Source organism: Neopelma chrysocephalum, unplaced genomic scaffold (assembly GCF_003984885.1).
Source record: "Neopelma chrysocephalum unplaced genomic scaffold, ASM398488v2 Primary Assembly neopelma1_23b, whole genome shotgun sequence".
NCBI lineage: Eukaryota > Metazoa > Chordata > Aves > Passeriformes > Pipridae > Neopelma > Neopelma chrysocephalum.
The window spans coordinates 8,306,085-8,333,970 of NW_020897692.1; the positions used below are offsets into that span (position 1 = coordinate 8,306,085).

The window sequence follows — 27,886 nt, forward strand, 5'->3', positions numbered from 1 at the left end:
AGTGCAGGATATGGGGAATGGAGGCTGTGGTCAGTTCCATCACACGTTGTCTCTGCTGCTCCTTCTTCTTCAGGCAGAGGACTCTCACACTTTTCCTGTTCTCCTGTGTGGGTTCCCTCACATGGAAGACAGTTCTCCATGAACTTCTCCAACACGTGTCTGTGTCACAGTCTGCAGTTCTTCATGAACTGTTCCACCATGTGTCCCTTCCGTGGGGTGCAGTTCTTCAGGAGCAGGCTGCTCCAGTATGTGTCCCTCATGGGGTCACAAGTCCCGCCAGCAAAGCTACTCCTGCATGGGCTCCTGTCTCCATGGGTCCGAAGGTCCTGCTAGGAGCCTGCTCCAGTGCGGGCTTCCCTTGGGGTCACAGCATCCTTCAGGCATCCACTGCTCTGGCAGGGGTTCCTCCGGGGGCTACGGGTGAATGTCTGCTCCAGCATGGACCTCCGTGGGCTGCAGGGGAACATGTCTCACCACTGTCTTCGTCACAGGCTGCAGAGGGGTGTCTGGGAAGACCTCCTCCCTCTTCTTCACTGACCTTGGTGTCTGCACGGTTGTTCCTCTAATATAGTCTCATTTCTCTCTCCAGCTGCTGTCCTACAACAGATTTTTCTTCCTCTTCTTAAATCTGTTGTCCCAAAGACACTACCAACATTGTTCCTAGGCTTGGCCTTGGCAAATGGTGCATTTGTCCTGGGGCTGGCTGGCATTTGTATCTGTTGGAACACAGGGGAAGTTCTAGCAGTTTCTCACAGAAGCCACCTCTGTAGCCCCCTGCTACCAAAACCTTGCTGTGCAAAACCAATACAGTCATCTTCCATTTAGATGTGAATGTACACTTAATTGCAGGAATCCAGTTTAGATGGTCTGGTTTAGCCCATGTATCAACCGCTAGAAAGGGATGAAGACAGAACTAATTAGGAATCAAAATGCCTGATTGGTGCCACTCTTTTTTTTTTCCCCCAGTTTTCATCTATTGTGAGCTTTCTGCTTTTCCCAAGTAATTTTGAAATCTGAAAGTGTAGCTTTTATGTTGTAATTATCAAGTAGTTGTGTAGGTAATGTACTATGAAACACAAACTGAGAGTTTGCCTTCTTTATCAACAGACACCATCCTGCAAGTGTGTTATGGAAAAGACAGATTCTCTTATTTTCTGTACCTGAATATATACATAAAAAAGAGTCTTATGGGAGGTCTGATACACTTCTAGAACATCCATTTCTGTTTATTAACTGAGACTGTTGCCTTTGTGACCGAGAAACAAGCTCTGCTCAAAAGATATATTTAGCCCTGTGCGCAACCAAATATTGTAATATATATTTGACATGGTTTGTATAGGGCTGCTTCCCTCCAAAACCTTGGCATCTCTAAGTTAGTCTTAGCTCTATCCAGATTATAATTAAGAGCTTGATTTATGTGAGGTGTAAGCTTCAAGGCCATAGCTAAAAATTTGCAGAAATCAGGTTATCAGCTACATAGAGCTCTGTTGCTTTGCACATAATGCTGAGTCATTGGACAACAATGATTCTATAATGGAAATTTGTCTTAAAATTTCATGTTGTTATGCTGTGTGTTTGGTGAATACATGTTGTTATGCAAAGCTACAACATTGTTCATTTTCATTAAGAGTCTGGATGGAAGCTCTGAAGCTACTTATGAAATCAAGAAAGCTGTACAGAAAAACAGATGTATTTATAAAGGTGCTTCTTAGAAGGTTTAAAAGTGCTTTAAAAATGGATGGATCCAACTCTGTTAGATTTCAGCTGTAGGCTGAAAATATGTATGATGTAATCACAGATGACAAAATTTTGAGGAATCCTGAAGGAGGATGTCACTAAATTCTAGCATTTTATTGATAGATGGGTCAGCTTGCCAAGACACTTAGAGCAGCTCAGGAGCATTATGTGTTAAGGAGCTGGAAACAGTAGCGATGTCTTCAAGGAGACAAATGGACACATATACAGGAGCCTGCAAAGCCAGAGCATAATAATAGAATCGATGACTTGACTAAGATAAAGTACATGGTGGACGAAAAGGAAGAGGGTTGTTAAGTTCTCTTCTTTTTATTGTCAGTTGAAAATGAGTCTGGAATGGATCTTTTGGTGAAGAAGTCAGTAATGCCTCCAGTGAGAAACATACAATTTGCCTTCCCTCAGAACTTGAAGTCCATCATTCAGTTGCAATGTCAGTAAAGAGAGTGGTGTGCTCTAAATCTCTGTTATTAAATCATAGGTCTGTGTTCTGGGGGTGGTGGCTGATGACAAATGGTAGAGCTTGAAAGCTCTTGCTTCTTAAGGAAGAAAACGCTGGGTTTGGGTTATAGGAAAGCTAGAATGGGCAGAAATATGACATGGAGAAACAGGTCACATCACTGTCTGTCCAGAGGCAGGGATAGGCCTGAAGGGAAGTATAACCGATAAAATGGACCAACTACCCTTTCGGTAGGCTGGTGCTGTTGCAATTGACGTACACCAGCACAGTTCTGACTGGCCATAAAGAGGACAAAAGTATTTCCATCATTTCTAAGTTGCTTGCTGCTTTGACCAGTAAAAAAGATCAGTTGTATGAATATTCATTTGTAATAGCTTCACTACTTTTGAATTAAACAAGCTGTTCCATGCATGGGAGTGTGAGGAGGTATCTCAGCCTATGCATTTTATAGAACTTCTGAGGCAAGATTTGGAATACTCCTGTGGGAAGAAGAAAGAGAAGGTCAAAAAGGTGTATAAGCATTAACACAACCTACTGAAATACTGAAACGGTTTAGCCTTCAACAGAAAGCTGTTATGCCTTGAGGTGAAACCTGGCAACCATTTAGTAAGATGTGGAAAAACTTGCAGGAATCTGAAGATACTGTAGCTGAGTGAGATCACAGGGAGTGTTGGGTGGGCAGAATGTGATTGCTCTTTGGACTTTTCCCAGGGTTTCTGGTTAATGTTTCTTTATCTGTCTCCCAGTAGCTTGACAAGTAAAATGGGAAGTGATTCTGCCTTATGGAAAAAGAAAATTTAAAAAATTATTCCCATATCACTAACGTAAATTATAAAAGCATGGTATATAGAGAAAGAGACTATTTTAAAACACCAGTTCCCAGTCTTCATTATTTTTGTGAGCTGTGGCATTGTGAAGTGATGAAACATCAGGGAGCTATATTCCTGCTGTTGCTTTTCGTGAGCTTGAGTTTTATAAGGAAAATAGAAGAAAAAAGTAAGTATTAAGCACCTTGGCTACATGGAAAATTATGTTGCCTGCAAACTCGTACAAGTGAAGATGTTATTTTAATCTTACTGACTATTTTGGCTGCTCAGTCCACTTCCAAGTTCTTCCAGAATGCCTGGCATTTCTAAATATGATCCTGAAAATTACTGAACGTTGTACTGGTCAGTTAGTCTCACTTTCTGTGACTGGTACCACTGACCCTAGTTCAATAATTGTATGCTGCATAATTCAGTTGAGATAGAAGTTTTTCTATCTGTTGATGTTCCAGTCTTTGATAACATTTCCTATGTCCCACTAAATAAAAAAAAAAAGGCTATTATTGTGCAATGGGGGGGGTAACTACCTAACATATTTCTTTTTAACTCACCAGAGAGCTTGCTGTTTACCCTTTATTTCATGTTTTCATACAAAGTCTGTTCCATTTATCATTTGCCAGATTTTCAGAAATTAAATTCTAGAACTGTCTTGTTTTCCTCTTTGTTAACCTCCATGAGTTTTCTGCACTGTTGAGTTTCTGTGTTACTTTCTAATTTCTATTGGATACGAATTTACTTTATTTCCATATAATTTTAGAACAGACAGCCCTGTAGTTCTTACCCCTTTTCACTGGTTAGAAACTAACTTTTAGTGCTTGCAGTTGCCTACTTGTATTTGCCTCTTTTCAGGTAAGATGGAAAAACTGAGGCTGGGAGGGTAACAACAGGGCTTTATATTCTACTTTGAAATGAAGTAGAATCAACTTTCCTTCTTAAATTAAAAGAAAAAAAGGTCTGCTGAACATACAGAAACCTTCATATTTCGGTTTGGATTCTCTGCTTCCACAGAAAGGAAATGCATTTTCAGCTGTATTTTTGTAGAGCGGTAGCTAGTGACTGGTTAAATTAATCAGAAGTGTCTATTCTGCATGATTATCCTAGGGATATATTCCATTAAGTGAATGCTTTCTCTGTTTTAAGATGAGATGTAGAATATGACTAAATACTGTCTAAAACTTATTGTATTTTGTAAGCGTTTACTCACCTCTTCTACTCTGTGTTTCCTACATATTTTTACCTTCTCATGTAGTGTTCTTTTTAAAATCTGGACTTAATCCTGGTAACTAGTGAAGGAGATTAAGAAATTTTTCAGTTTGAAATATTAAACCTAGAGTTCTTTGAGAAGAAATTCAAGAACAAATAAAAATAAATCCACATGACATCCCACATAGCTAGTAAATCCTCAGGGACTGAAATTTAAACATAGAAGTAAATACTAATTTCAAGTAAAGTTTTCTCTGCTCAAATGTTGATGCTAATGGAGAACTGGAATTTGAGAAGTACTCCACTGCTCCAACAGTGTACTGAGGCTCTGAACTCTTCTAGAAGGAGACAGGATTCTGGTGAGGCCAAAATTTGATAAGATTTGAAACAAAAAGGAATTTTGATGTATGTGAATAAGAATGGTGAGCTATGTGGCTTAATGCTTAGACCGATTTTGAAAGAGCTACTGAGTCTACTGAGTAGAATATTACGTTTTTTTAAGCCACTTCTGTGTGAGGAGTTTGGAAGGAGACTGTTCTACCGTTTGCCTGGTATTTGGATCATCTTCTGAGGCCTCTAGCATTCAACAAGGTTGTATCTACAACACCAAATTTAGATGAAGCAGAGCTCCAATTCCACCTGGAAATTATTGTGTTCCTGGAATTTAGTTAAAATGAACTGTCAGAAGTGAGACACTCTTTACGTATTTTTAAGTATAGCTCAGTAGCTGAAGAAACCCCTGGTGACAGTTATTAGCTAATAATTTTATTTCAGTCTTTCCTGCAAAGGCAAAGCATGTGTTCCTGATACAAAACAATGAAGTCAAGTGGGACTCTTTTCAACAGTACTGATAGTGGTTAAAGTACCAATACTTATTACAGTGCAGTGTCACTGTTGAATTACACTCCTTTCCCAACTTACATTCAGATGAGTTACAATGCAGCTGAATACCTGATTAAATCTTCGAAAATAATTCTCAGAAGAACCCATAATATTTTTTTACAACAAGGTGATCATCTTGAAGAAGATACAAGTCACAGAAAAAAAAATTTCACGTAAAGACTTAATCTTAATCTGACATGCTGCTCTATTTATGCAGAAGTGACTTTCCAGTCCATTTTTAGCCATTCCAATAAAAATTGCCAGTACTTTGGGTTACCTAGTGTTTGCATTCAAATGAACAAATACTGAGTGTTTTTGAAAGTTAGGCAATCATTTAGAATGTCCATCTGAAGACTTAGGAGCTTATTTCTCGTCTTGTAATCTTAAAAATGCTAGTGATGGTCCCTTAGTAGTTATAGCTTTTAATTAGTTTGTGAGGTATTACAGAAATGCACCTGAAGCGTTTGTGGTGATAGCTCAACATGGTAGGCAAGGACCTGAACCTATTGAAGTTAATATAAAAGCTCTCCTTGGCTTCAGTGGTGCAGAACTGGCCTGCAAATGAATAAACCAGCCAGCTGGATATATTTTAGAGAAATAATTATTGCAGACTCTCTGAAAGTTCGTCATTAACATTATTGCATGTGAACTTTACAAGCAAATGCTTGAAGCTAATCTCTGATAGCTGTTTGTTAGACAAGTGAAGTAATAACTGTGGCTTCTGGTTCATGCAGGGGGTTTTCTGTTGGGTTTTTTGTCCTTTCTTTGAAGACTTCAGTCAATATAAATGATTTAAAGGCTTCATTCCACTAGATGGGGAGAAGATGCTTATAGGATAGTACTTGCTTATACTCTGCAGTTATTGATATAATATAATATTTTTACACTTGGGTGAGTATAGATTTTGAATAAAAGAATTTAATTAACACTGAATAAATGTTCCTCATAAGGGGAAAATTCTCTATTTCTATTTCATTAATGCTTCGTGCTTTCAGCAGTTAACTAATTTAATTTTACTCCTGGTGTTCAAGGTCTGTGCTTTTCTTTCCTCCTGTCTTCCAGTCTTTCTGTCTTTTAAACAGGCTTTGTTTGTGTTTTATAGTTGGGAAGAGAAAATCAGCCAGTCATAAAAGAAAGGGAAAAGTGCAAAGCATTTTTTTTTCTTTAGTTGGACTTTGTGTAATACACAGTAGACATGTATCTATGACTGTGCATAAAATGTATGTAAGGGGAAAAAGGAGAGTTTTTTAATGATCTCTGTGATTTAAAGACTACAAATCCTATTTTAAAAAGTAAGCTAAGGGAAAAATAAGTTATTTTAAATAATTAAGGGTAGGTAGGATTATAAAAGCAGTCCTTACACATACCAACAACCATGCTTATTTAATTTGGCTTACTAAGGAAATTGAGGGTTTTGGTGATCAAAATCCCTTTTGAGATTTATTTTGTTTGTTTATTTGTGTATGCAGTACAATGCTTAAATTCAGGATACAAAGTGAATGAAATGATGTGGGAAATGTTCAAAGTAAATTAAAAATATCTGTTCATATTGTGTGTCAAGCAGTAAGGGTTTTAGTGTGAGAAGTCCAGGAGAATGATTATTTTTAAAGTTTGAGGCAAACGATTTTTCAGTTTTCTTTCTTTCATTTACTTGATACAGTTGTATTAAAGGTTTTCATGCAGAAATGTTAAGTGCCTGGTTTCAGTCGTTGGTAGTTCTCAATATTTATCTTATAAAGCTGGTAAAATTTTTAACAACTTCAGGTTATTTCAGTCAGACCTTAAGGTCATGCTGTGACCTCAGCTTTGGATCTTGCATATTTCTAACTTGTTCTTGATTATCATCTTTCTACATTTCTACTGATTTATGCTATTTTTCATTCATTGAACTTTGTGAAGTGCTAAATTATCTTTTTTTTATCATGCAGATAATTTGCCGTGTTTCAACAGCATATTTTTTTTGTGGCCTTGCCCTAAGGAAGAAGTTTTAAACAGTATTTTGGAAGTTGTAGAGCAGACCAATATGCTGTAATAATTATACTTCAGGAATCCAGAATGATACCTTAAGGGAGCTCCAGTGCAAACTTTGTTCATATATACTTGCCGTTGATGGTAAGATTGGATTAAAAAAATAAGAAAAACAATTGAAAGAATACGGAAAATTAATTCTCCTTGAAGATCATTAATGTTTTCTAAAAAGAAGATCAAAATTAACATAAAAATCTCATTGTTAAAGAAACCATGATAGCTTTGTTTTGAATAATAATATCTTTATCAGTACAAGAAAAGTTCTCATAATAATAAGACCTAATTCTTATTTTCATCTGCAACCGGAAAGTATTCAATGGCAGGAAAACAGACAAAGAAAAAGAAGGGGGGAAAAAAGAAGCTTGAAGAGAATAATATAGATTGCATGGAACCACCAGCTGAAGGACAGATTCATACTATATTGAAATATAAAGAAAAGAAGTTGCAAAGGAGCAGGCAAGGAGAAGAGCAGGCGAGTCAACCAAAACTACAAGATAATGTTTAATTCGTAAGTATTTTCTGTGCAGTATTTGACTACAGTATCTTTCAAGTGAATGAAGGAAGTTGGTATATAAAAGGAAACTTAGGCAGCAAAATGAAGAGGGAATGTGAAACTTGCACTCAAAAAAAGTGGAAAAAGTCCAGCTTGTAGGTTTTACAAAACATTTGAACTGTTTGTCTTCAAGGATGCCTTAATTACTAATCTTTGTTAATTAGCTGGTTCACTTCAAAAATGCTGCAACAGAAATATATCCACAGAGTCATTGAAGTCGGAAGTGACCTCTTGATATCATCTAGTCCAATCCCCTGCTAAAGCACAAGTCAGCTAGAGCAGGTTGTCTGGGACCATGCCCAGTTGGGTTTTAAATATCTCTAAGGATAGAGACTCCACAACCGCCCTGGGACACCTGTGCCAGTGTTCTACCATCTTTACATCAAAAAGTGTTCAGAAGGAATTTCATGCTCTTCAATTTGAGCTTATTGCCCCTTGTCCTGTTAGTGGGCACTACTGAGAAGAGTCTGGCTTTCTCACCTTCACTCCCTCCCATCAGATATTTTTACACATTGATATGATCCTCCTGGACCTTTTCCAGGCCTAACAGTCTCAGCTATCAACCTCTCCCCATATGAAAGATGCTCCTTCCCATCCCTTAGTCATCTTCATGGCCCCTTGTTAGCCCATTCTTAGCCCTTATCTCGCTTCAGTAAGTCCATATCTTTCCTGTACTAGCACTCCAGATGTGACCTTGCCAGTGCTGAGTTGAGGTGAAGGATCACCTCCTTCAACTTGCTAGCAGCACTTTTTGTGATACAGATGTATGTCCACTTTAAGTGTTCTGTTACCCAGTCCTCCTTCACCAAGGGTAAATCTTCTTCTTACAGACTTGCCTACTGGTCTCAGGGCATTTGGATTCCTGCAGGCTGATCATATCAGTAAAGACTGAGGCAAAGAGGGCATTGAGTACCTTGACCCTTCATTGTCTTTTGTCAGCAGGGCCTCTAGCAATGTGCAGGCTAATGCTGTACTACTTACTGCTTGTGTCTCATTGAGAATCTGGAAAGAACTGCCTCCTGGCTCACTTGGTTCTCATCTTCTGCTGAAATAGTTGCTGTTCATGGTGATGGCTGTTGTTGCAGTTAATTGTTTAATTAGGGTGAGTAGGGACCCAAAGAAGCCGTTTGTACAGTGTAGGCTTGACTGTACCTGTTAGATGTCACTCAAGATCTCTTCAGTGATGGTTAGGTTGGGAGTGCAAATACTGGTTCAAAAGTAGTCTCTAAATAATCGCATTATCCCAGTCCAATGAGACGAACAGTCCCTAAGTATCCCATACATGTGTGCAGTTAATGTCTTTGACTGGCACCAGTGTTTTAAAATCTATTTCCTTTTGAAATGGGTCTCATTTCAACCAGTTATCCAGGGTGCTGCCAAAGCCCATGTGTGTGCTGTGATAAATAAGTACAACTTGCCTCAAAATCCATTTTTTTTTCTTGGATCCCTTTTCAGAGTATGATGGGTGGCCTACTTTTGTGCATATGAAATATTATTTTCCTGTTCTTTTGTGACATTATGGGTCTTGTAAACTGTTGCATTGTCTTTTGGAATAGGTGGCATTATTAGGATGGATATTAATTATTTTCAGGCTGCTGATACATCATCTCTGCATGATCTATATTTGTCTCTTGAATGTTCCTCATCTCTAGCTAATTATAGGTGGTCTTGAGGGAATCAGCTTCCTAAGTTAAATAGACTAGTGTAACACACAGAGTGTTTCCGAAGTGTGTTCAGATGATTCATGTCACCTTCTTGCACTTTCGCAACCAGATTTTTTCGCAGCTCTGTGGTGAACACACGCTAATGCTGCTACCTACTCTCCTATTTGGGAGCACAGTTCCCAAATCCCCTTGGCCTGAAAACATGTAAATTCCTTTCTCTTCTGTTTCCAGGCTTGTGGAGCAAACTTGTTATTTTGTTTCTGCTTTAAGAAATGTCATTTTTTGTGTCTTTTTGCTGTCAGTTAATATTTTTCCTCTGTTCTATCCACTGCATTTTTTTAAAAAACAGCTTTAAACTCTTCAGCAGATTCTGTGATTACTGTTACATCAGTTATCTGAAACTGAGAAGGGGAAGAGCTTGGTTTTTTCTGGTTGCCTATTTTGCTTATCTAAAAAAGTCTCCATCTTTTTTTCCTTTCTTTCTCTTCCCCCCACCTGCCAGCCCCTGAAAATTGGAAACATGAGAGGTCTTGTCTGAGCACTGGATTAAGAGCCAGGAAATCCTTACTCTTTCTTTCCATGACTCATTGTGCATGTCCCTGGGCAATCTGTTAATAGTAACAGATAAAAGCTGTGCATGGCTTTTGGCTGAAAAATTAAAAGCATGATGTATGATCCAAGGAGATTATTTCAAATTTAAATCAAAGCATGGCAAAAGTGGACAGAAAAGAGAGGCTTCAGAAGATGACTACTGGGAAAACAGTTTGTTTATGAACTGCATAAAATGGCTCTGAAGGGAGATGGTTGTTGCTTACAGTAATTTCTTCCCTGTTGAATCCTTTGATTCCATCACATTGCAGGCATATGCTGAGGTAGTAGATGCACACACATCCCTCAGTTTCAGAGCAGGTATGTTCTTATTTAAAAAGAAGTAGATAAACAAGAGTGATGGAAGAGGGCAGAGTGCACTGTTCAATAGATGAACCTGCACTGTTCAGTAGATGAACCTGTAAATCATAGCACTCTAAGGGTTTTCTTGGAAGATTGGTTTGGTAATTGTGTTTAAATGTGTGTAAATGCCAGAGGTTTTTCTATTTACTTGCTTTACTTTTTTCACATTTCACATCTTTAAGGATGTGAGCTCTTCCTCACATTTTACTACAAGTAACAGTAATCTTTGGTGAGAGTAAAGGTTTGGGGTTTCTAGGCAGTGTCACTTGGAGGCCTGCGAAGAAAAATGGAATTATTTACCTATATTTCCCATGATAAATCAGACATGAAAATAATTTACAAAAGTAACAGAATATGATGTAATAGAGAAAACTGCCTTCTGTATTGCTTATGTGACTTTTCTGTACAAGGCTGAATACCGTGAAAAGCTCCTTATAGAACATGCTGCTTTCAGAGTGTATTTGCAGACATTTTAATACCATGTTCATTCAGTGTTCTTTCACATGTTGCCTGTACATGTATTTTGACTATTTTAATGCCTTAGTATATTAGCTCCCATTGCTGTGGTATTGAGGGCTGCAGTTTTATATTCAGCAGCAACCTATTTAATCTGGTTTAAGAGAGCCCTTCCATCTTGTTCAGAGAGCCCATGTAATCTTGTCACTTCTACTGCTTTGGCATTATCCAGTGACGATGCAGCTGTGCCAACACAGTGGGGAGGAAGTTTGCAAGACATTTTGCTTATTGCTTAACCTTCCACCAAAGAAATGCATACTTCTGTGGTGAAATACGTTAGTGAAGGCTACTAAGGTTCTTGTATAATCTTTGATATTTCATTTGGTGAGGAAAAAAGGTTGTGCTTGGAATGAGTGTTTGGATTTGAATTATTAAATACTTACGTATTTTTTTTCCTGTTTTTTGAATAGTCATGGTTTATTGAGAAGAAATATATTAGGGTTCTGAGATTTAGAATCTTCTGGTGATGCTATGGTATGCAAAAGGTCATTGTTTAAAAAGGTCAGTGCTGCCCCTGCAGTAGAGGTTGCTGTCCTGATACCAGAGAGTGTGGTCAGTCTGACCTCTGCTCGAGTGTTAACGTGCATTTCCCACTGTTACTGCTCTTTTAACATGCTGGGATAGGAATCTGATGAAAAGACTCTTTCAGAAAGGGTTTAGCTCTGTATCCTGTGCTGTCAGATGTTTGTCCTAGCCTTTGTGATCAGTTTTTTACCCCATAGACTTGCAGTATTTTTTGTAGTTTATAGCTAGGACCACATGGAATTCTTCATTAAATTTAGTCCCCTGCTATCGCAGATAATGTCATATATCATAAATTAGACAAGTTCCGACTTAAAATCTCTTTGGTTCTTTGTACAGCCCTTCCTTTTGGAAGGCCAATTCGTTTTCTTATGGTGCCTTCAGAAATTATCATTAATTGATGTATTCATCAAAATTTTCCAGTTCTGCCCTGATAGAGAGTAAGTATTTAAAATTGTCTGATGCCTGTCAGGGGCACCCATAAGCCATTTATTAGTCTAGATTTGACTCCCATAAGCACTTCACCACATGAATAATTGTCTCCAGTGGACAATAGAGCTGTTCCAATGTGTGTATGGAATCAATGATACAGGCCCAAGTTCAGCTTCTGAATAACCATGTTCTTGTTGATGAAATCATTAGAATCAGAAGGACATGTGAATTTGTCTCAGGTCAAAATTGTTTTCTTCAGTATTATTTTCAAGGAGCTAATTCTGTCATCAGTCATTTTAAAACCTTTCTTACTGTCTTGCTAATTTAATAGACTTTTCTCTCATGGGTGACTGCTGACAAGAAATACTTGGAAAGGATGCAACTTAAATGTACTGAAGTCAACATTAATTGTATTAAACCTTCTTAAAATGCAAGAATCATATAATACCAGGAAAAAAAACATCTACCATGCAGAAATTACATTACTACATTTCTTCCATCAGTTGTTCTACGGGCAAGCTTTTCCATAGGGAAAGACATAAGAGACTTCAATATAGTCTAGACAACCATTTTAGTTTCTTATGAGATCCTCAGTCTAACTTTCGACTTTTGAAATTCAACCGTGCTGAGAATTCGCAGACCTGAGGACTCGTGCTGCCCATGGAGAGTCTTCCCAGTGTTTCTGTAGTTAAATTTTATTAATTTTGTACATCATGTCCTACTCTTATGAGACACTGTCTGGAGTATGGCAATAAACAAAGTAATAATAAACCTCATACATCTTGCAACACCTACTCCCCCATAAGTCTTTGCTTTTAAAAGTCTTTGCTTCATTTACTTTTACTTTGCGGGAAATTATAGTATAGCTTGATGCGAAGAGGTTTAACTTGCAGGATTGGTGCTTGAGCACAGTCTGCTTTCAAAAAAAACCCACTTGAGAGATTTTATCTTCAATTATCTTATTGTTGAGGGAAAAGTATTCTAAAAATGGCAAATATTGTATTTTCTTATGAAACTTCAAGGTCAAGAATTGTTCTTTTTACCAAGAAAACATCTGTCTTCATGAGTTTGAGCCTTGAAATGGATGGTTTCAACTTTTGTTCTGATTGCAGCTGGCAAAATAATGTATTCAATCCCTAGAAATAAAAATCGGTTTGACATAGTAATGGTTGTAGGGTTCTTAGAGGCCAGAAATTCACACTGTAAAAATACTCGATGTAATTTAGGAGCTCAGATCTTACCAAGAGTGGCCTTATACTCTGACAGCCTTTAGAGGCTTTGAAAATGTTTTATTACCCAACCAGTATTATTGAATGCCTGGCCTTTTAATAGGCATCATGAGATTGTACAAGAATGGCATGACCTGGGACCAAAGGACCGCCCTGCTCAGACCCTGTCCCCCTGGGAATGAGTCATAGGAAGCAAACACATTTTCCTAAATATCTCTTAGTTGCTGTGACTTTATGTTTTCCTCTGCCTGTCTCTCTGTTTCACAGGATACAAATGAATGCCTTATATAAATTATTTTTTTCCTTCATCTTCTTGGTTAGCACTTTTATTACAGCCATATCATCTTCTAAACACCTGTTCCTGTTTTAACTCAATTCTAATCTCTTGCCAAAAGCAGAACTCTGGTAGGAATGCAGTAGTCCCAATAAGGTGTTAAAAATAAAATAGTAGTTGATACTTAAATACCCATTTATATACACAAACAAATTAATCCTCATACCTCATGCAGGGATGTATTTATTCTCATTCCAGTTTTAACTATCAGGAAGCAAAGAGAGAATTTAGGCAGCTAATTTTTCAAACTTGCTTTTTTCCATAAAGTTTTCGAAAGATAACCTAATAAAGACATATCTTCAACCTATCTAGTTTCAAAATGTTACTTAACAGTGCCACATTCTCGTTTAATCTCCTCTACCTAATTTTTTCGAGTATGGTAGATTGGACTGTTTGGGCCATATGAATTGCGTGTAAATGTGAGCATATAATCAAATACCTCTGATTAGAAAATATCATTTATTTCTGTTCTCTAATTTGTCCATTCTATATCATGCTCCCTCTACCTTTTCCCCACATCTTACTGTTATTTCAAATAATATGTCAGGTAGTGTTTGGGTTTGGCATGTTGAGAAATGGATGTGCACACAGGAGATGGCCATGTCTTACACTGTGGCAATATTGCATACATGACAAGATATCCCAGCAGTTTCAACATGACATCACAGTGTGCTCTGCTCATGTAGCATTTGCTAAGGGAGACTCTTACAAACCCAGTTTACACCTGTGTACTGGTTTCTGTGACATAACTAACTATAAACATTGCAGGACATGAAGATGATAGACCATTTCTTAGCTTTCAGGATTTGGTAGATTTTCTTTCTGTGTATAAATCTAACGGTTTGAAGACAAAAGCAAAATTAAACTGCAATTTCTCCCTCCAGGCAATCAGCAAGTAGGGTATTAACCAGAAGTGGTTGACTTGTTTCTTCACAGCTCTTTGTTTGTAAAGCACCTTACCACAGTAGTTTTAATATAACTTTTCCTGACAGTCAATATGAAGACAGAGCAGGTGACCTCTGGTGCTGCTCTATAATTTCTCGTGTCAGTTTTACCTGTCTTTTGAGGTTTTATATAGCATTTTGGTGTAAGAGATGAGAAGGTTGTCTTATGACTGGCCTCATACGAACTCTGAACAGGTACCTAAATTTGGACAAAGAGAAAAAGACTGATTTTCATTTAATTAAAATTCAAAGATGCATTGACCTACAGCATTAATATCTAATGTCTCTAGTGTCTTGCCAGTGATGAATCCTGCAGGTAACTGTATTGCTATTACATTGAGAGTTATGGAGAGTGTGAGGGAAACCCAAATAATTTCTTTAGTTGATGCTTGTGTGATAGCCTTGATAATGCATCACACCATTTACATCTGTTTTATTTAGTGCAAATGCTTGGAGTAAAAACTTCAGGTTTTAGCAAGATATACTGAGTTCTCCTTTTTTTCTTATGTTTCCAGTTCAATTCCTTATTCTCTTTAGTTTTCTACCACATTGCTTCTAAAATTGAAATAAACTTAGCCTTATATTTTTTTCCTATAAAGGGCAGAGGAGTTGGGGGGAGAAAAAAGACAAGAAACAAGCAAGAAACTGGTATCTCCAGCCAGGCTCTGAAGGGGATTCTGGCTTGCAGATTTTTATCTGCTGCTGCAACTGGGAAACAAATAACTATTTCTGTAGTAATATTGCTTTTCCTGGAGAAAATGTGAGAAAGACTGCATGGTGACATTATCTCCTACTGTAATATACGTGACATAGTACAGGCTGGCGGTAAATCCTGATAGAAGGTGTGTTGTGTGGGTTTAAGGGAGAAGGATTGATTGGAGTGAGAAGAAAATGTTAAGGGTAGTGGTTAAAAATAGGAGAAAGAAGATTATCGTTACTGTGGTGAATGGTTCAGTAATAGGGAATAATAGAGAAAATGTTAGTTTATGGTGAAGGGATCATTTGAGCTGGAAAACTAAGCTGGTAATAGAAGACTATATTATTCATTTTTCTGTTTTGGATGATGCAGCACTTAAAAGTCACCTTTCTGTTTTAAAGCGTGCTATAGTACTTCATGGCTAAAGAGGCAGCAGAAGGAGAGGAAAGGAGACATTTGCCAGCTTAGAATCCAGCTGAGTGTGTTACTGTGTAATAAAGACCTAAAACCAGTGCTTCTCTTTCACTTATGTTAGCACTTCCCTCTATTTGAGGAGTAATGATTGAAATACAGTAACAGGGTATTTTGGTGAGATAGGATTCTTCATAAATTATGTTGCAGAGAGCATCTAATTGAGAGCAACAGCCAAGCAAATGACCAGAACATTACACATCTGGATGAGCCAACATCTAATCAAAGACATAAGTCTTTGCTCTTATCTCACACCTGACATGTGCCATTCTTTATCAGTTTACTTTTGAGAGAGATGATTCACTGTTAGGGAGAGATTTTGTTGCCACTTAGCCGACCCTATTTATTCCCTCTGGAATTAGGTACAATTCACTTGCTTCACGGTCAAGAAAATTTCTCTGTTTAGACCTGTGATGATGCACTCCCTCCCCTTTCTTTTTTAAGACACCTGACTTTGTATAGTGCCCTTGTTTAGGGCTTTTTTCATTCTTTTCTTCTTTATTGCTGAAATATGACAAGAGGTATAATTGCTGAATACCACAGCAGTAGCAGTGTGTCATATTTCTTTTCCTGGGAAAGATACAACAGTATTAGTGATGCTGGTCAGTTGAAACAGATTCCCAAGAGTGCAGAGTAATCTAGTGGTATGAGGACTGCAAAAACCCAATGAAAGCTTAAGCTGACATGACTTCCAGGAAATCAGCCTGGAGCAAATCCTGCTGTGACAGTAGGAGTGTGTGTGAGTGTGAAATGGCCCACTGGGGTGCGGGTCTTCAAAAGGGTGGCAGACTCACCTTTCTGTAATTCAGCCTTGTGCCACATCTTTCGGCAAGGCTGAGAAGTTTTTAGAGGCTGCATCCTATGTTTCTGTTAGGGCTGCCAAGCATTAATTTCTTTACATGTCTCTAGCTTTAGAATACAGCCAGCATGCTGTAAATTGGCACAGCAGCTTTCAGAGCCTTGTTTAGTTTTAGCTTGTTGTGTATTTCCCAGTTGCCCATGCATGTATGTGCTTAAAGAAATGTCTTTTCCATAGCAGTTTAAAACCACTTGAACCACTTGATACAGGAACATATGTGCTACTCCAATTGCCTGGTTAGTTTGAAGTTTGGCATGGTAATTACTACAGTAAAACCCAAACATCATCTGGTTGACTAAGACAACCCTGAATTCCATGGAATTTGTAGCCCCATTTGCTTTGTATCAGTAATTGCAATGCAACATTAATACCAAGTTACATCCCCCACTATGATTTACATACAAGAGAGAAAGTGTATGTAGGACTAACAAAGATGAATAATACTACTTTTTCTGTGCTTGTCGTAATGATGGGGACCACAACAAGTAACATCTGCGGTGGAAATAAAAATAGTACAGGCTAATGAGGAAGGCTTGGCAGAAAACAAAATAAAGCCATGAAGTTCTGATACTTCTAGATGTAAAGAAATGAAAGAAAACCAACCCAAAAAACCTTTTACTTTTTTTTTTCACACAAAGAACTACTTGATCTAAAATTTTAAAAAAATTGGTGGTCTTCATATAAAATAAAAACATGCAGAGATTTATATTCTACTGTTTTTGCAAGCTGCTTATGGTTTTCCCTCTAAAGCTTTGGCAAGCTTCAGCACGCAACTGTTATGTTAGCAAAAAGATAGTTTGCAGTACACATGAACAGCCTGGGTCTTCAGAAGAATCTCTTACTTTTTCTCATTTATCTCTGTCACATTTCAAATCTAGCTTCATTCTTATAAGAAATTAATGCTTTTAGGAAGGATTACTTGAAAGAATGAATGCTGATATATAGACTGGTTTATTTCATAAATCCTGAAGTGACATTACCAGATTGAGAAATCATATTTAAAAAAATAAATCGTTGCTTTGGTTGCAATTAATTTTACTAGCAATTGAATGAAAGGACTCTAATTCTCTTTCTGCTTGGTCATTTTGATTATATTTATTATTTTCTCCAGCTTGGATAGAAGAAAAAAGTAATTTATTAGAGTGATGTTCTAATCAGTTTCTTCCACATTGAAGATTGGGAAGCTGACAGGTGGACAGTGCTTTTCACATTGTACAGTAGAGGACTTGTCTTTCCCCAGCCTTCCCCAAATTCCCTGGGGGATTTGACTCTTCAGATGATAGGTCTGCTGAAGCCAGGTTCTCCCCAACTTTGTTTGCCACCTGTGTTCCTCTGCTTCTGTGTTAGTGTTGCACTGACCAAAAATATATCTCCTCTAAGATCTTAAAGCTGTTTGAAGCAACTTGTCTTTGAGATGTGAAATTGCATGCAGATATATATGCTAAAGAATGACCTTGACCTTCTGTGAGTGAGATGAGAGTCCTTCAAAAAATGTCTTCTCCTCCACACCCAAATCTGAGCCCTGCAGGCGTTAGTGGGCTACATTGCAAAGCTGCCATTCCACATACCTTTATTCCTCAATGGAATTTGCAGGGTATTTGCTTGTCAGGATAACATAGTTCCACAACATGTGCTTCTGTTGATTTCATTATTGCCATCACCACATAGTCCTGTACAGCACAGTGCTGCTATGTTTGGCTGAGAAAATATTCTGGATGCATTTTAGTTTCTGTTTCCATTGAAATTCAAGCATACTAGTGATAGTCATGAAGGCTTTTATACTGAAGTATACTTTCTTATTTGAATAAATATTTGAAACTCAGCTTGTCCAATCTGCAGTATTGTAGTATTGTTTTAATGACCTTTTCAAGGGACTTGTGTTCACAGAATCACAGAATTAATTGGCTTGGAAAAGACCTCTGAGATCATCGAGTCCAACTTATGACTGAATACCACCTTATCAACTAGACCATGGCACTAAGTGCCATGGCCAGTCTTTCCTTAAATACCTCCAGGGAGGGTGCCTCTACCACCTCCCTGGGCAACCCATTCCAATATCTTATCAACCTTTCTTTGAAGAAATTCCTCCTAATGTCTCACCTAAACCTGCCCTGGTGAAACTTAAAACAATGTCCTCTTGTCCTTTCACTGATTGCCTGGGAGAAGAGACTGACCCCCACTTGGCTACAACTTCCTTTCAGATAGTTGTAAAGAGCAATGAGGTTACCCCTGAGCCTCCTGTTCTCCAGGCTAAACACCCCCAGGTCCCTCAGCTGCTCCTCATAGCACATGTGCTCCAGAACTTTCACCAGCTTTGTTACCCTTCGCTGGACATGTTACAGCACCTCAATGTCTTTCTTGTAGTGACAGCCCAGAACTGGGCACAGCACTTGAGGTGTGGCCTCACCAGTGCCGAGTACAGAAGGATGATCACTTCCCTAGTCCTGCTGGCCACACTATTCCTGATACAGGCCAGGATGACATTGGCCTTTGGTCACATTTCTTTTTGAATTAGTAGTAATTCAATTAATTTAATGGTAAACTATTTAAGACTTACCAGCCGAGTGAACTGAAATTCTGTTGCTATGAGCACAGGCCGATGGTTCCTTGGTTTGCTTAGTCCAAAAATGCCAAGGAAGGGTAATTACATAAAACACTTTTTCATGTTCTGTTGCATACTCAAAACCAGACTTCTCACTGCATGGCATTTAAAGCATCTTAGGAAACTTTCCCTATCCGAGAGAACCCAAAACAATTATTTTTGACATGTCATGATAAGTGGCTGCCATTGATTGACTGTGGAGGGGCTATTGGAGCAGCCAAGTCTACTTACATGATTTCTGTACCACAGGGGAAACAGGCACCCAAAGACCTAAGGTACAGCTATTATCCCGAGAGCCTAGAGTACAGAAAAAAAAGAATTAAACATCAGCATAACAGAGGACAGCTTTACCATTGGAATATAGCCAGGGAGTTTGCAGACTACCAGGAGGCTCTCTGAAGGCAAGTATATACTACATGGTCAGATGATTGATGGATTCAATGATCTCAGAGTTCTTTTCCAACCTTAATAATTTTGTGATTCTGTCTCTGGCTCTGCTCGTTCTTCAAGTAGTGAATACACTGCCTTCCTCTCAAATTTCCTCTAAAAATGCCTTTGCTTTCCCACAAAGCAGCCCCAGAGATCTAGGGGTAATATGCAACGGCTTGGTAACATTCAAGTCTGGAAAAGACAGCTGCTTTTTTATGGGTCTGTGGATTCAGTGGGAGCAAGTGTAAATATAGCAGTTAATGTACTCTCACGTCTCTGCTCATGTAATGCCATCTGCTTTGTGTCCATTCATTCACACTGGTACCAAAATGTATTTCTGGAACAGGTTATTTGTGCATCAGCAAACTTGATCCCAGATTGTTGGGTGAGAATAAATATATAAACTGTACTATATGGGTAGGCAGGTGAACTTATAAGATTTAATGTGGCTGTTTATAAGCAGCCATTGCCAATAGTTGCTAATCCATAGGGTAATGGTAAGAGTCTGCTTCTGGTGGGGGTGCAGGAATGGGAGGAGCACTGTTGTACCTTAGGGAAGACCTTATTCCTCTGACTCCTCCATCCCTTTTCAGCAGCTGTGGCAACACCAAACTTTGAGAAGAGTTTGTCAGAAATCAAATATTTGTAGATCTGGAACCTACAGGTGGTGCAGATGCTTTAATTCCTCCGACTCGCTGATCTATCTTTATGTTACGGGCATGAGAAATGTGTGAGGCAGGGTTATGGCCACCTCTGTCTGTTTATGCACATTGTTCCTCTTATGGTATCAGTGCATTATTAAATATGGGGATAGGGAATATATAGGATCAGTTATATTCGCACAAACATGTTTATATCTGATTCTTTTTTCAAGGTATTCTATGTACAGGGTATCTTGATTGCACTATAATTTGCAACGACCTAAGCAGTTGTACTAGCTATAATTATTAAGGCTTAAACCATATAACACTTAGCACTAGCCATAGCTTTTGTGGCTATACAAATCTGTATGTGAATTAGACTGGTCTGAGTCTTTGAGTATATGTTATCTTCCAAATCCAGCCATATATGTGGAAAAAACCACTATTCTCAGCTTTTCACTCTCTTTTCCACCAGACATTAGTCTCTCCCCTGTGGTCTGCCACCGGAATTGTTAGTGCAAGCCCTCCCTTTCTTGTTTCCAGGGTAAATTGATTCAGTTAGTGCAGACCAGAGTTTAGCATATCAGTCTGATTTCACCAGACACTAGGCAGAAAGCTTGAAATGATGTTTTGTGGGGAGAGAGGAACGGTAACTGTCATGGTTTGAGCAGTCTCAAAATCCAATTCTTGATTCCTAGCCCCCCTCCCACATCTCAACCCCATGTGAGATGGGTTTTCCAGACAAAAACACAAGAGTCAATATGGGGGAAGGTATATATTACAAAGACTGTACACATAAATAAATACTATAATACTCTACAAACAATCTTAACTCTATCTCTACCATGACAATAATATTTACAATGGGCCAAATCTCTTCTCCCTCCAAATAAAAGTCCAGAAGAGAAGAAGAAAAGACCCCTTCCAGTCTCTCAGCAGCAGGTCTCTCTAGGCAGCAGGCTCTCTGTGTTTTTCATGAAGCAGTTGCAGCTGGATCCTTGCCAACGCACACAAGGGGGGTCTCCAAGCCCCTCTCAGCCCCTCGACGCCAAACGAAGGGTCTTTCCGTGGGCTGCTTCACCCCAGACAAGGTTGCTCTACCACGGTTATATCACGAAGCACCGGGGTCTTCGTGACGGTCTGGTATCCTCAGGGGAAATCAAGCCCCTGTGCAGAGCTCCCATGCTCTGACTCAAAGATAGCTGCCAGCTTCTCTGAAGCTGCAGCAAGGGGGGCCAAGGTCACCCCCCACACACACACATTCCTTTGGCCGTCCTGGCTTATCTCTCAGGAGGCCGGAGGTTCTTGGCTCCTCTCTGTAGTGCATACTGCACTCCAAGACTCTTTCAAGTGAGTCCAATCATCCTCCTCTCTCTCAGAGGAGTCTCCAAGGGAGTTTGGGGGTTTTGGTTATTCAGTTCTTACCCCCCGAAACTCTGTCTCTGCAGTGGCTCGGTTCTCTTCCTGCTGCTTTTTTTCCTTTTCCTCAGACAACTCTGTGTCTGCTTCGGTTGCATGCTGGCTTCTGCTGTTTACTTCAGTCCTTATCTGTTGGCACTTTGCCACTGCTCTCCTCCATCCACTGCTGCTCTGCTGCCGCTCTTAGTGTCTCCCGCTGCTGCCTACCAGGGAGAAACTCCCCCAGCTCCTAGCCACAGGCACTCGGCCCAGTCTAACACTGTTCCGAGTCCCTGCAGCTCCCCAACCGGGGGCTGGGGGGGGCAGAGCCCCCAAGGGGCCCTGAGCCCCTTCCTCATGGCTTCTACAACATGGCCACTTCTTCCACAACAACCAGTACCACTGCTTCTGTTCCGGTCCAGAGAGATATGTTTATATTTTGCAGGAGCACTGATTGGGTCAAACCCCAAGGGTCACCACTCCCTGGGGGTTACCACTTTCCTAGTTTCAGGGGGAAACCTGGCTCAAACCACTACAGTAACTTGTAGCACAGGGACACCATGGGCCTGTGAGAGTAATGTCATCCAGCACAACTGGATCTAGGAGCAGAGGTCTGCCTACAGCTGTCTGTGCCTTTTTGGGCAGGTTATCCTCTTCCTATGCACGTGAATGGCATGGCATTGCTTGGGTACCTGTCAGCCTTGAGTGGAAATAGATACAGCATTTGATGTTGATTGTAGGCTGTAGCCATGTTGATGTGTAATCAACATTTCCTCTGCAGTCATTCCATCACTCTTGATTTCACACTAGCACATGTGCAGGATTAAAGCATGGGTATCTGTTTATGTACCGATTATGTGTTGCAGTAGATGTGATTTGAGACGACCATGTAAGTTGTGTTCTTCTAGAACACAATGCAGCATTATGAACTGTGTGTGATAGTGTTTAAAAATTAATCTAATGTTCAAAGACAACAGTAAAATGTCTTTTATACATTTAAGCTTCAGTTTTGAGCCTGGTGGTGGAGTTTTATTCTTTGTTGTGCAATAAAGAAGAGAAACCAAAGCAGTCATATTTCAGGAAGCATTCATAGATTTAATAGGTTCATTTTCTTCTGCTGAAACCAAAGCATACATAACTACTTTCAACCCACTATTTTCCTTTATAATTATTCCAGGAGTAAACAGAAGTACAATTCCCTCTCTGAAACTGAAGAGAAATTCTCTATCTTCTACATACTTTTGTTTAGCTCTTAGGAGAGACACAGCTCTTCAAGAGACACACAGAGGGATTTTTATGCACCATTCACTTGGTCTCCTTTAAAGAGAATAAAAACTTAACACTTTAAAAGCTTGTGTTGTAACATGGGAATGCAACTTTTGGCATATGAGTTATTTCCTGTTTTGTGGAAGTAAGAATCTTGCTTCTTTTCTGGTTCTTGCAGCTGATTCAATGATTGAACTACTTTGCATAGCTGAGAAAATTTTCTCCGAGTGCTGTGTTTCCTGTGCCATCAGATCCACGAGACATGGCACAGACTGAATTTGCAGATTGCATTTATTTAAAGTCCATTGTTTTGCCGCCTCTGTCACGCTCCTGATTCTCTTACAGCAGTCATCTGCTCTGCCTGCTCACCCAGTGTTCATTTTTTTCATTTTTTCATGGCTAGGCTTCGCGAACGAAGATTTGGGAAGGGCTCTACCCACGTTTGTTGCAAGCATGTTGGTGGCTAAAAAGGCCAATACGAGATAGGCATGTCCGGTTGCAGAAGGCACAGCAGAAAGACTCCTTAGATGGTATATTCTGCAAGGCACAATTCTTTCTGCATTGTCTTTTCTCCTCAAGGGTGATCCTGCGTGCTTTCTCAAAAGCATCAGCAGCGTTATAGATGGTCTGTCTCCAGGCCTCCCGATTGGAGGCCAGAGTAGACCAGTTATGTTGATCAATGTGGCCAAGGCTGAGATGTTATTTAGACATGGGCCTTTTTATGACTGATTCTCTGAAAAGCCTCTTAGATATGTTAAAAATGCTTTATTTTTTTTCACTCTCTGAAACATACTTTGGGCATAGGATTCAAAATGAATGTTTTAACTCTGTTTTGCCCTTTGTTCTGAACACTCCACTCAGTGATATTTTATGCTTTTATTCAATTCCTTCTGCTTGATCATGTTTCATGCATTCTTTAATCACAGTATTGAGTAGAGTGGTGATTGAGGGTCAGCTGTGAAAATCCGAAGTGGTAATTGATAGTAATTTGAATCTTCACTTAAGTGACTGTTGAAAGGTCTTGGAGAGAACAAAGGGGAAGTGTTTATCTCACTTTTTTTCTTTTGGTCTGTTTTTCATGGGGTAGGAGAAACAGGTTATATATTTTCAGAAGATGGTTGTGTAACCTGGTAGACTTTTTTTTTCTTTCTTTCTTTTTTCTTTTCTTTTGTGCCCTTCTGTGATGGAACCTGTCCATCCGTTTTTCTGTCTTTGTGATCAGCAAAAAATATGTGAAACAATCCCTTGGCAGATAAGAATCTGGGTGTGTGATTGTGTTTCCAGTCAGCTAGCCTAATTTCTGTGTTAGTGTCATGCAGGTCCTGAAGAAAGCTAAACCAAAACCATACAGGTGAAACTGCTGCATGCATGTGACAAAGAACGAATGAGCTGGGACAGCAGAAATCCTGTAGGTCTCTTGTATTTGATAGATCACCTTCCCTCTAAATAGCTGTTACACAGTTGACTTAGCACACTAAAGAGAAAAGGTACCTCATTTGCCATCTTCTGATCGTATACAAGTATTTGTCTTCTCTCCTAGGGTAGGATTTGGGTTCCTGGTCATTTTAAAATGTAAGGCATTTTTTCTTTATGACTTTGGACTTTTCATTGTGACTTTGGAATCAGGATTTGACTTCTAGTGACAGCACTGTTCAAACAGTATTCAGACCAGGGAATGTATCAAAGATTTAATCTAACTAGTTTCAAAATACTATTAAATAGCCTTTTAAGTTAGATGAGATGAATACCTTGTGCTTTTTTATTCTGGGGGAAAAAAAAGTTTTGCTACGTAGTTCAGCAACACTTGCAGTGCTTGAGCAAAAAGAAAGCTTGGGAATTTTTAGGAGACCTCCTAGGTAGAAAAGACGTGGGAAAGTAACACTGCTCTCAAATTTAGCTTATGTTTTCTTATTGCATTAGTGTGTTATTAGGTAAAAATATTATTATAATATATAATTTCTGTTGATACAAAGAAACATCTTTGTTTTATCTGCACTGTAAAGACTAATCAGAATATTGTTTCTGCTTCCTTTTATAGGTTGCCTTTTTGAAGATGTGAAGAATGCATATACAGTTGAAAACTATTGTCAAATTTATTTTCAGCTGAAATATGTACAGATAACTTCCAATGGTGTGACTTCTAGAAAAAAATCCACTGGCAATCCAAAAGAACATGGGTGTGTGGTGTGTATTCTTCATATCTGAATGTGTTTCAAAACCAAAGACAGAGTTGACTTTTGCATCCAGTACATTCTTAGATGTCATTCGAAGAGTAACTTACCTGTGGCTCCTCTGACATTCAGCTGGGATGACTATTATGATGTCTTCATTGCCAAAACACCTTTATCAGTGTTTGATAGCAATGTATATGTCCTTAGGAAAGTTCACAACTGTAGCAAATATTTTAAAATATTTAATGTCATGGATACTAATGTAAGTTCTTTACTTTCTCTGTTTTGGTGAAGTTAGAGGTCCAACTTTAAAATATAAAATCTAGTTTTTGTGAAACTTATATGTTTCTCATCTATATTGTTTCCACATTAAGGTTTACCTTTCTGCTTGTGAGGGAAGGCAGTTTCTGTATTCCTACACCATATGTAAGTTTTTTTAAACTGACAGTCTTTTGGTTACTGGGAATTCCTTCAACTTCAAAAAAGAGCCAGGCGTGTGAGGGCTGACGCTGCAGAAACTGCTGGAGGTGAAAGATACTTGTAGAAAGTCAATACAGCTGCTCCAAACTGTTGTTCTCTGTTGTGGATGCTCAGCTGCCTTCCATGGGAGTGATAGCATATTTACATGGGACACAGAAGCTGTTACCATTTTGGTTTTGGAGTGGGTTATTTACTTAGTTGCCAGCAAGTTTTGCCTTCCTTTGTCCAGGGGAACAGGATGGCCTAAGTTCATAGGCCAAAGATCAGAGAAGAAGTCTCCTGCAATTTGTGCCTCAATTCCTGCTTGTTGGGATGGACTGCTCTTAAGTTAGAAGGAGGTGATCTTTTAATATCTTATCCCAGATATCCCAGACCATTCCAGTGTCTTATTGCATACCTACCTCACTTATCTCTAGTTTTCCTTAAACAGCTGCTCTTGGCAAAACAGTCAGGTACTGGAATGGTTCATTTGACCTAGTGTGACAATTCTTGTGTTCTCAAAATACATACAAAAAGGTATCCAAACAGGGAAAAAAAAAAGAAAAAGAAAAGGAGAGAGCCTGTTTATGTAGGCTGACCTGTTAAAACTCCATCTTTTAACTCTTACAATAAAAAGATGCTATGTTTTTGGAAAAGAGCAATATTTTGGGGAAATGAATTCTTGTTAGATGAGTTTGAAAATTTCTGAATTTCAAGGAAAGTTTACACTCTCTTTACTTATTAAATGATCCTAATGTAAGAAGTGACCCTACAAAGTGTGGGATACCTGGGTTTTACACATCCAAATACAGGTAGCTGAGGCCTCCCAGCACCCAGTCTGTATATTATGTTCCTGTTATTATTTTAGTTTTCAGTATTAAAGGACAAACAAAATTATTCTGAATGTTGTATTCAGTGACTAAGTTATCTAGCTCCAAGATATTTTGTCCATGCACCAATGTTTAGTCATTTTATGAATAAAATATTTTTTCTAAATTAGTTTACTGTTTGTTTTGCTTAATTTCTGAGAGAGTTTCAGCTTCCCAGAGTACGACTGAGCAATTTGCAGAGGGAAGTCATTCATATCACACTGAAATACTCCAACTTTAAAATCGTTTTCAGCCTCTTTAAATGACCCCTTTTATTGTTTTGCATTTATGGTGTAATCTTAGGTTAGGGAGTATTTGTGCTTTTGAGGTTCAGTCTCTGTCATGTCCTGCCTCATTTGGTATTGTGACCATAAAGAGTTAATCGGCCTCTGGTAGCATACATGGTTCCAGAATAATGAGTGCAGACATTCCTTTGGAATTATTTTTTTGGGACAGTGCCCTTCCAGAGATGAAAGACCAATCAACCCAATCCAGCCTGGTCTGTCTCTCACCTCTAGGAGCTAATGGCTCCCATTATGCTACTACAATGTCAGTGCTGCAGCAAGCTCAGGAAGGAAATCCTGCGAGAGTGCCAAGCCCAGTGTGTGCACTTAAAACATGAAATTTCTTGTCAGCTTGTCCTCTGTATGTATGTTTAAAGCTTCTGCTTATTCTTTTTTACCCTATACATTGGTGAGCAGGGTCTGCCTGGGGTGGAGTTGACATTCTTCATAGCAGCATGTATGGTGCTGCAGTATGGATTTGTGGCTCCAGCAGTGCTGGTAGCACACCAATGTTTTGACTGTAGCTGAACTTTTTCTCATTTCCTCCCTACGCCCACCTGTCCCAGTAAACAGGCTGAAGGTGGGCAAGAAGTTAGGAGGGGGGACACAGCAGGGACAGCTGACCTGAATTGGCCAAAGGGATATTATATTCTGTACCATACAGCATCAAGCATAGCAGAGAAACTGGGGATAGTGGAAGAAAGGGGAGGAGAGGGGTTACTTCCAAGGTATTGGTTGCTCAGAGAATAGCTGAGCATTGTCCTGCTTGTGGGAGGTGATGAGTTATTGCCTTTGCATCACTTGGTTTCATTTTTGTTTGGTTGTTTGGATTTTTTCTCTTTCCTTCACATATTAAACTGTCTTTCAGCCTACAGGATTTCTTGCTTTTTTTCTTCCTGTTCTCTGCCCCATCGTGCTCATGGAGGAATGAGGAGTGCACGAGCAGCTGGATGGGTGCTTAGCTGCTGGCCAGGGTTGATGCACCACAATTGGAAGTAGAATTGTGAAATCACCAAAGGAAAAAGAATAAAAAACTGTGTTCCAGCTGCCCTCCCATTTGGGGGCATTTTTCTGCCCCAGTTTCCCAATGGTCACAGTTGTCTGTCTGTATCTATAGGAGTGGCAGGGCAAATTGACACACTTGGTGTCATGTTTCCCTTTTCTTGGTTCTAGCTCTGAGACCTTCACTGACATTTAACTTTGAAATTATAGGGAAAATATCAGACCACATGTGATATTATATAATTGATAATTGATAATACAGAATTGGGGTGTTTCCATTTGAAAGTAGATTTCTTTGGCCATGTTCAGAAAAGATGTGGTCATATGCTTTCCCAGGTACCAGGCATCTGTCCTTAAAAGTGCTTTTTAGATTGCAACAGGCATATAAAAAACATTATTCAGAACTCCGGTTTCTGAAAACAAATTTATTGGTGCTTTTTTTCC

At 39.1% G+C, this 27,886-nt stretch overlaps 1 protein-coding gene across 4 annotated transcripts in view; it reads left to right on the forward strand.

The window, feature by feature from the left end:
* Positions 1-26,286, forward strand: part of UBE3D (ubiquitin protein ligase E3D) — an 85,026-nt gene extending 58,740 nt beyond the window's left edge. For 2 of the 4 annotated variants that reach the window (XM_027696483.1, XM_027696499.1), the window contains one exon: positions 24,696-26,286. In XM_027696483.1, coding sequence (XP_027552284.1) covers positions 24,696-24,716 — 21 coding nt within the window. In that variant the 3' untranslated portion in view covers positions 24,717-26,286. Of the gene's footprint in view, positions 1-7,049; positions 7,207-24,197; positions 24,665-24,695 lie in introns of those variants that run through there. The other 2 variants (XM_027696477.1, XM_027696468.1) reach the window with 2 other exon arrangements.
* Positions 26,287-27,886: the final 1,600 nt, after the last annotated feature.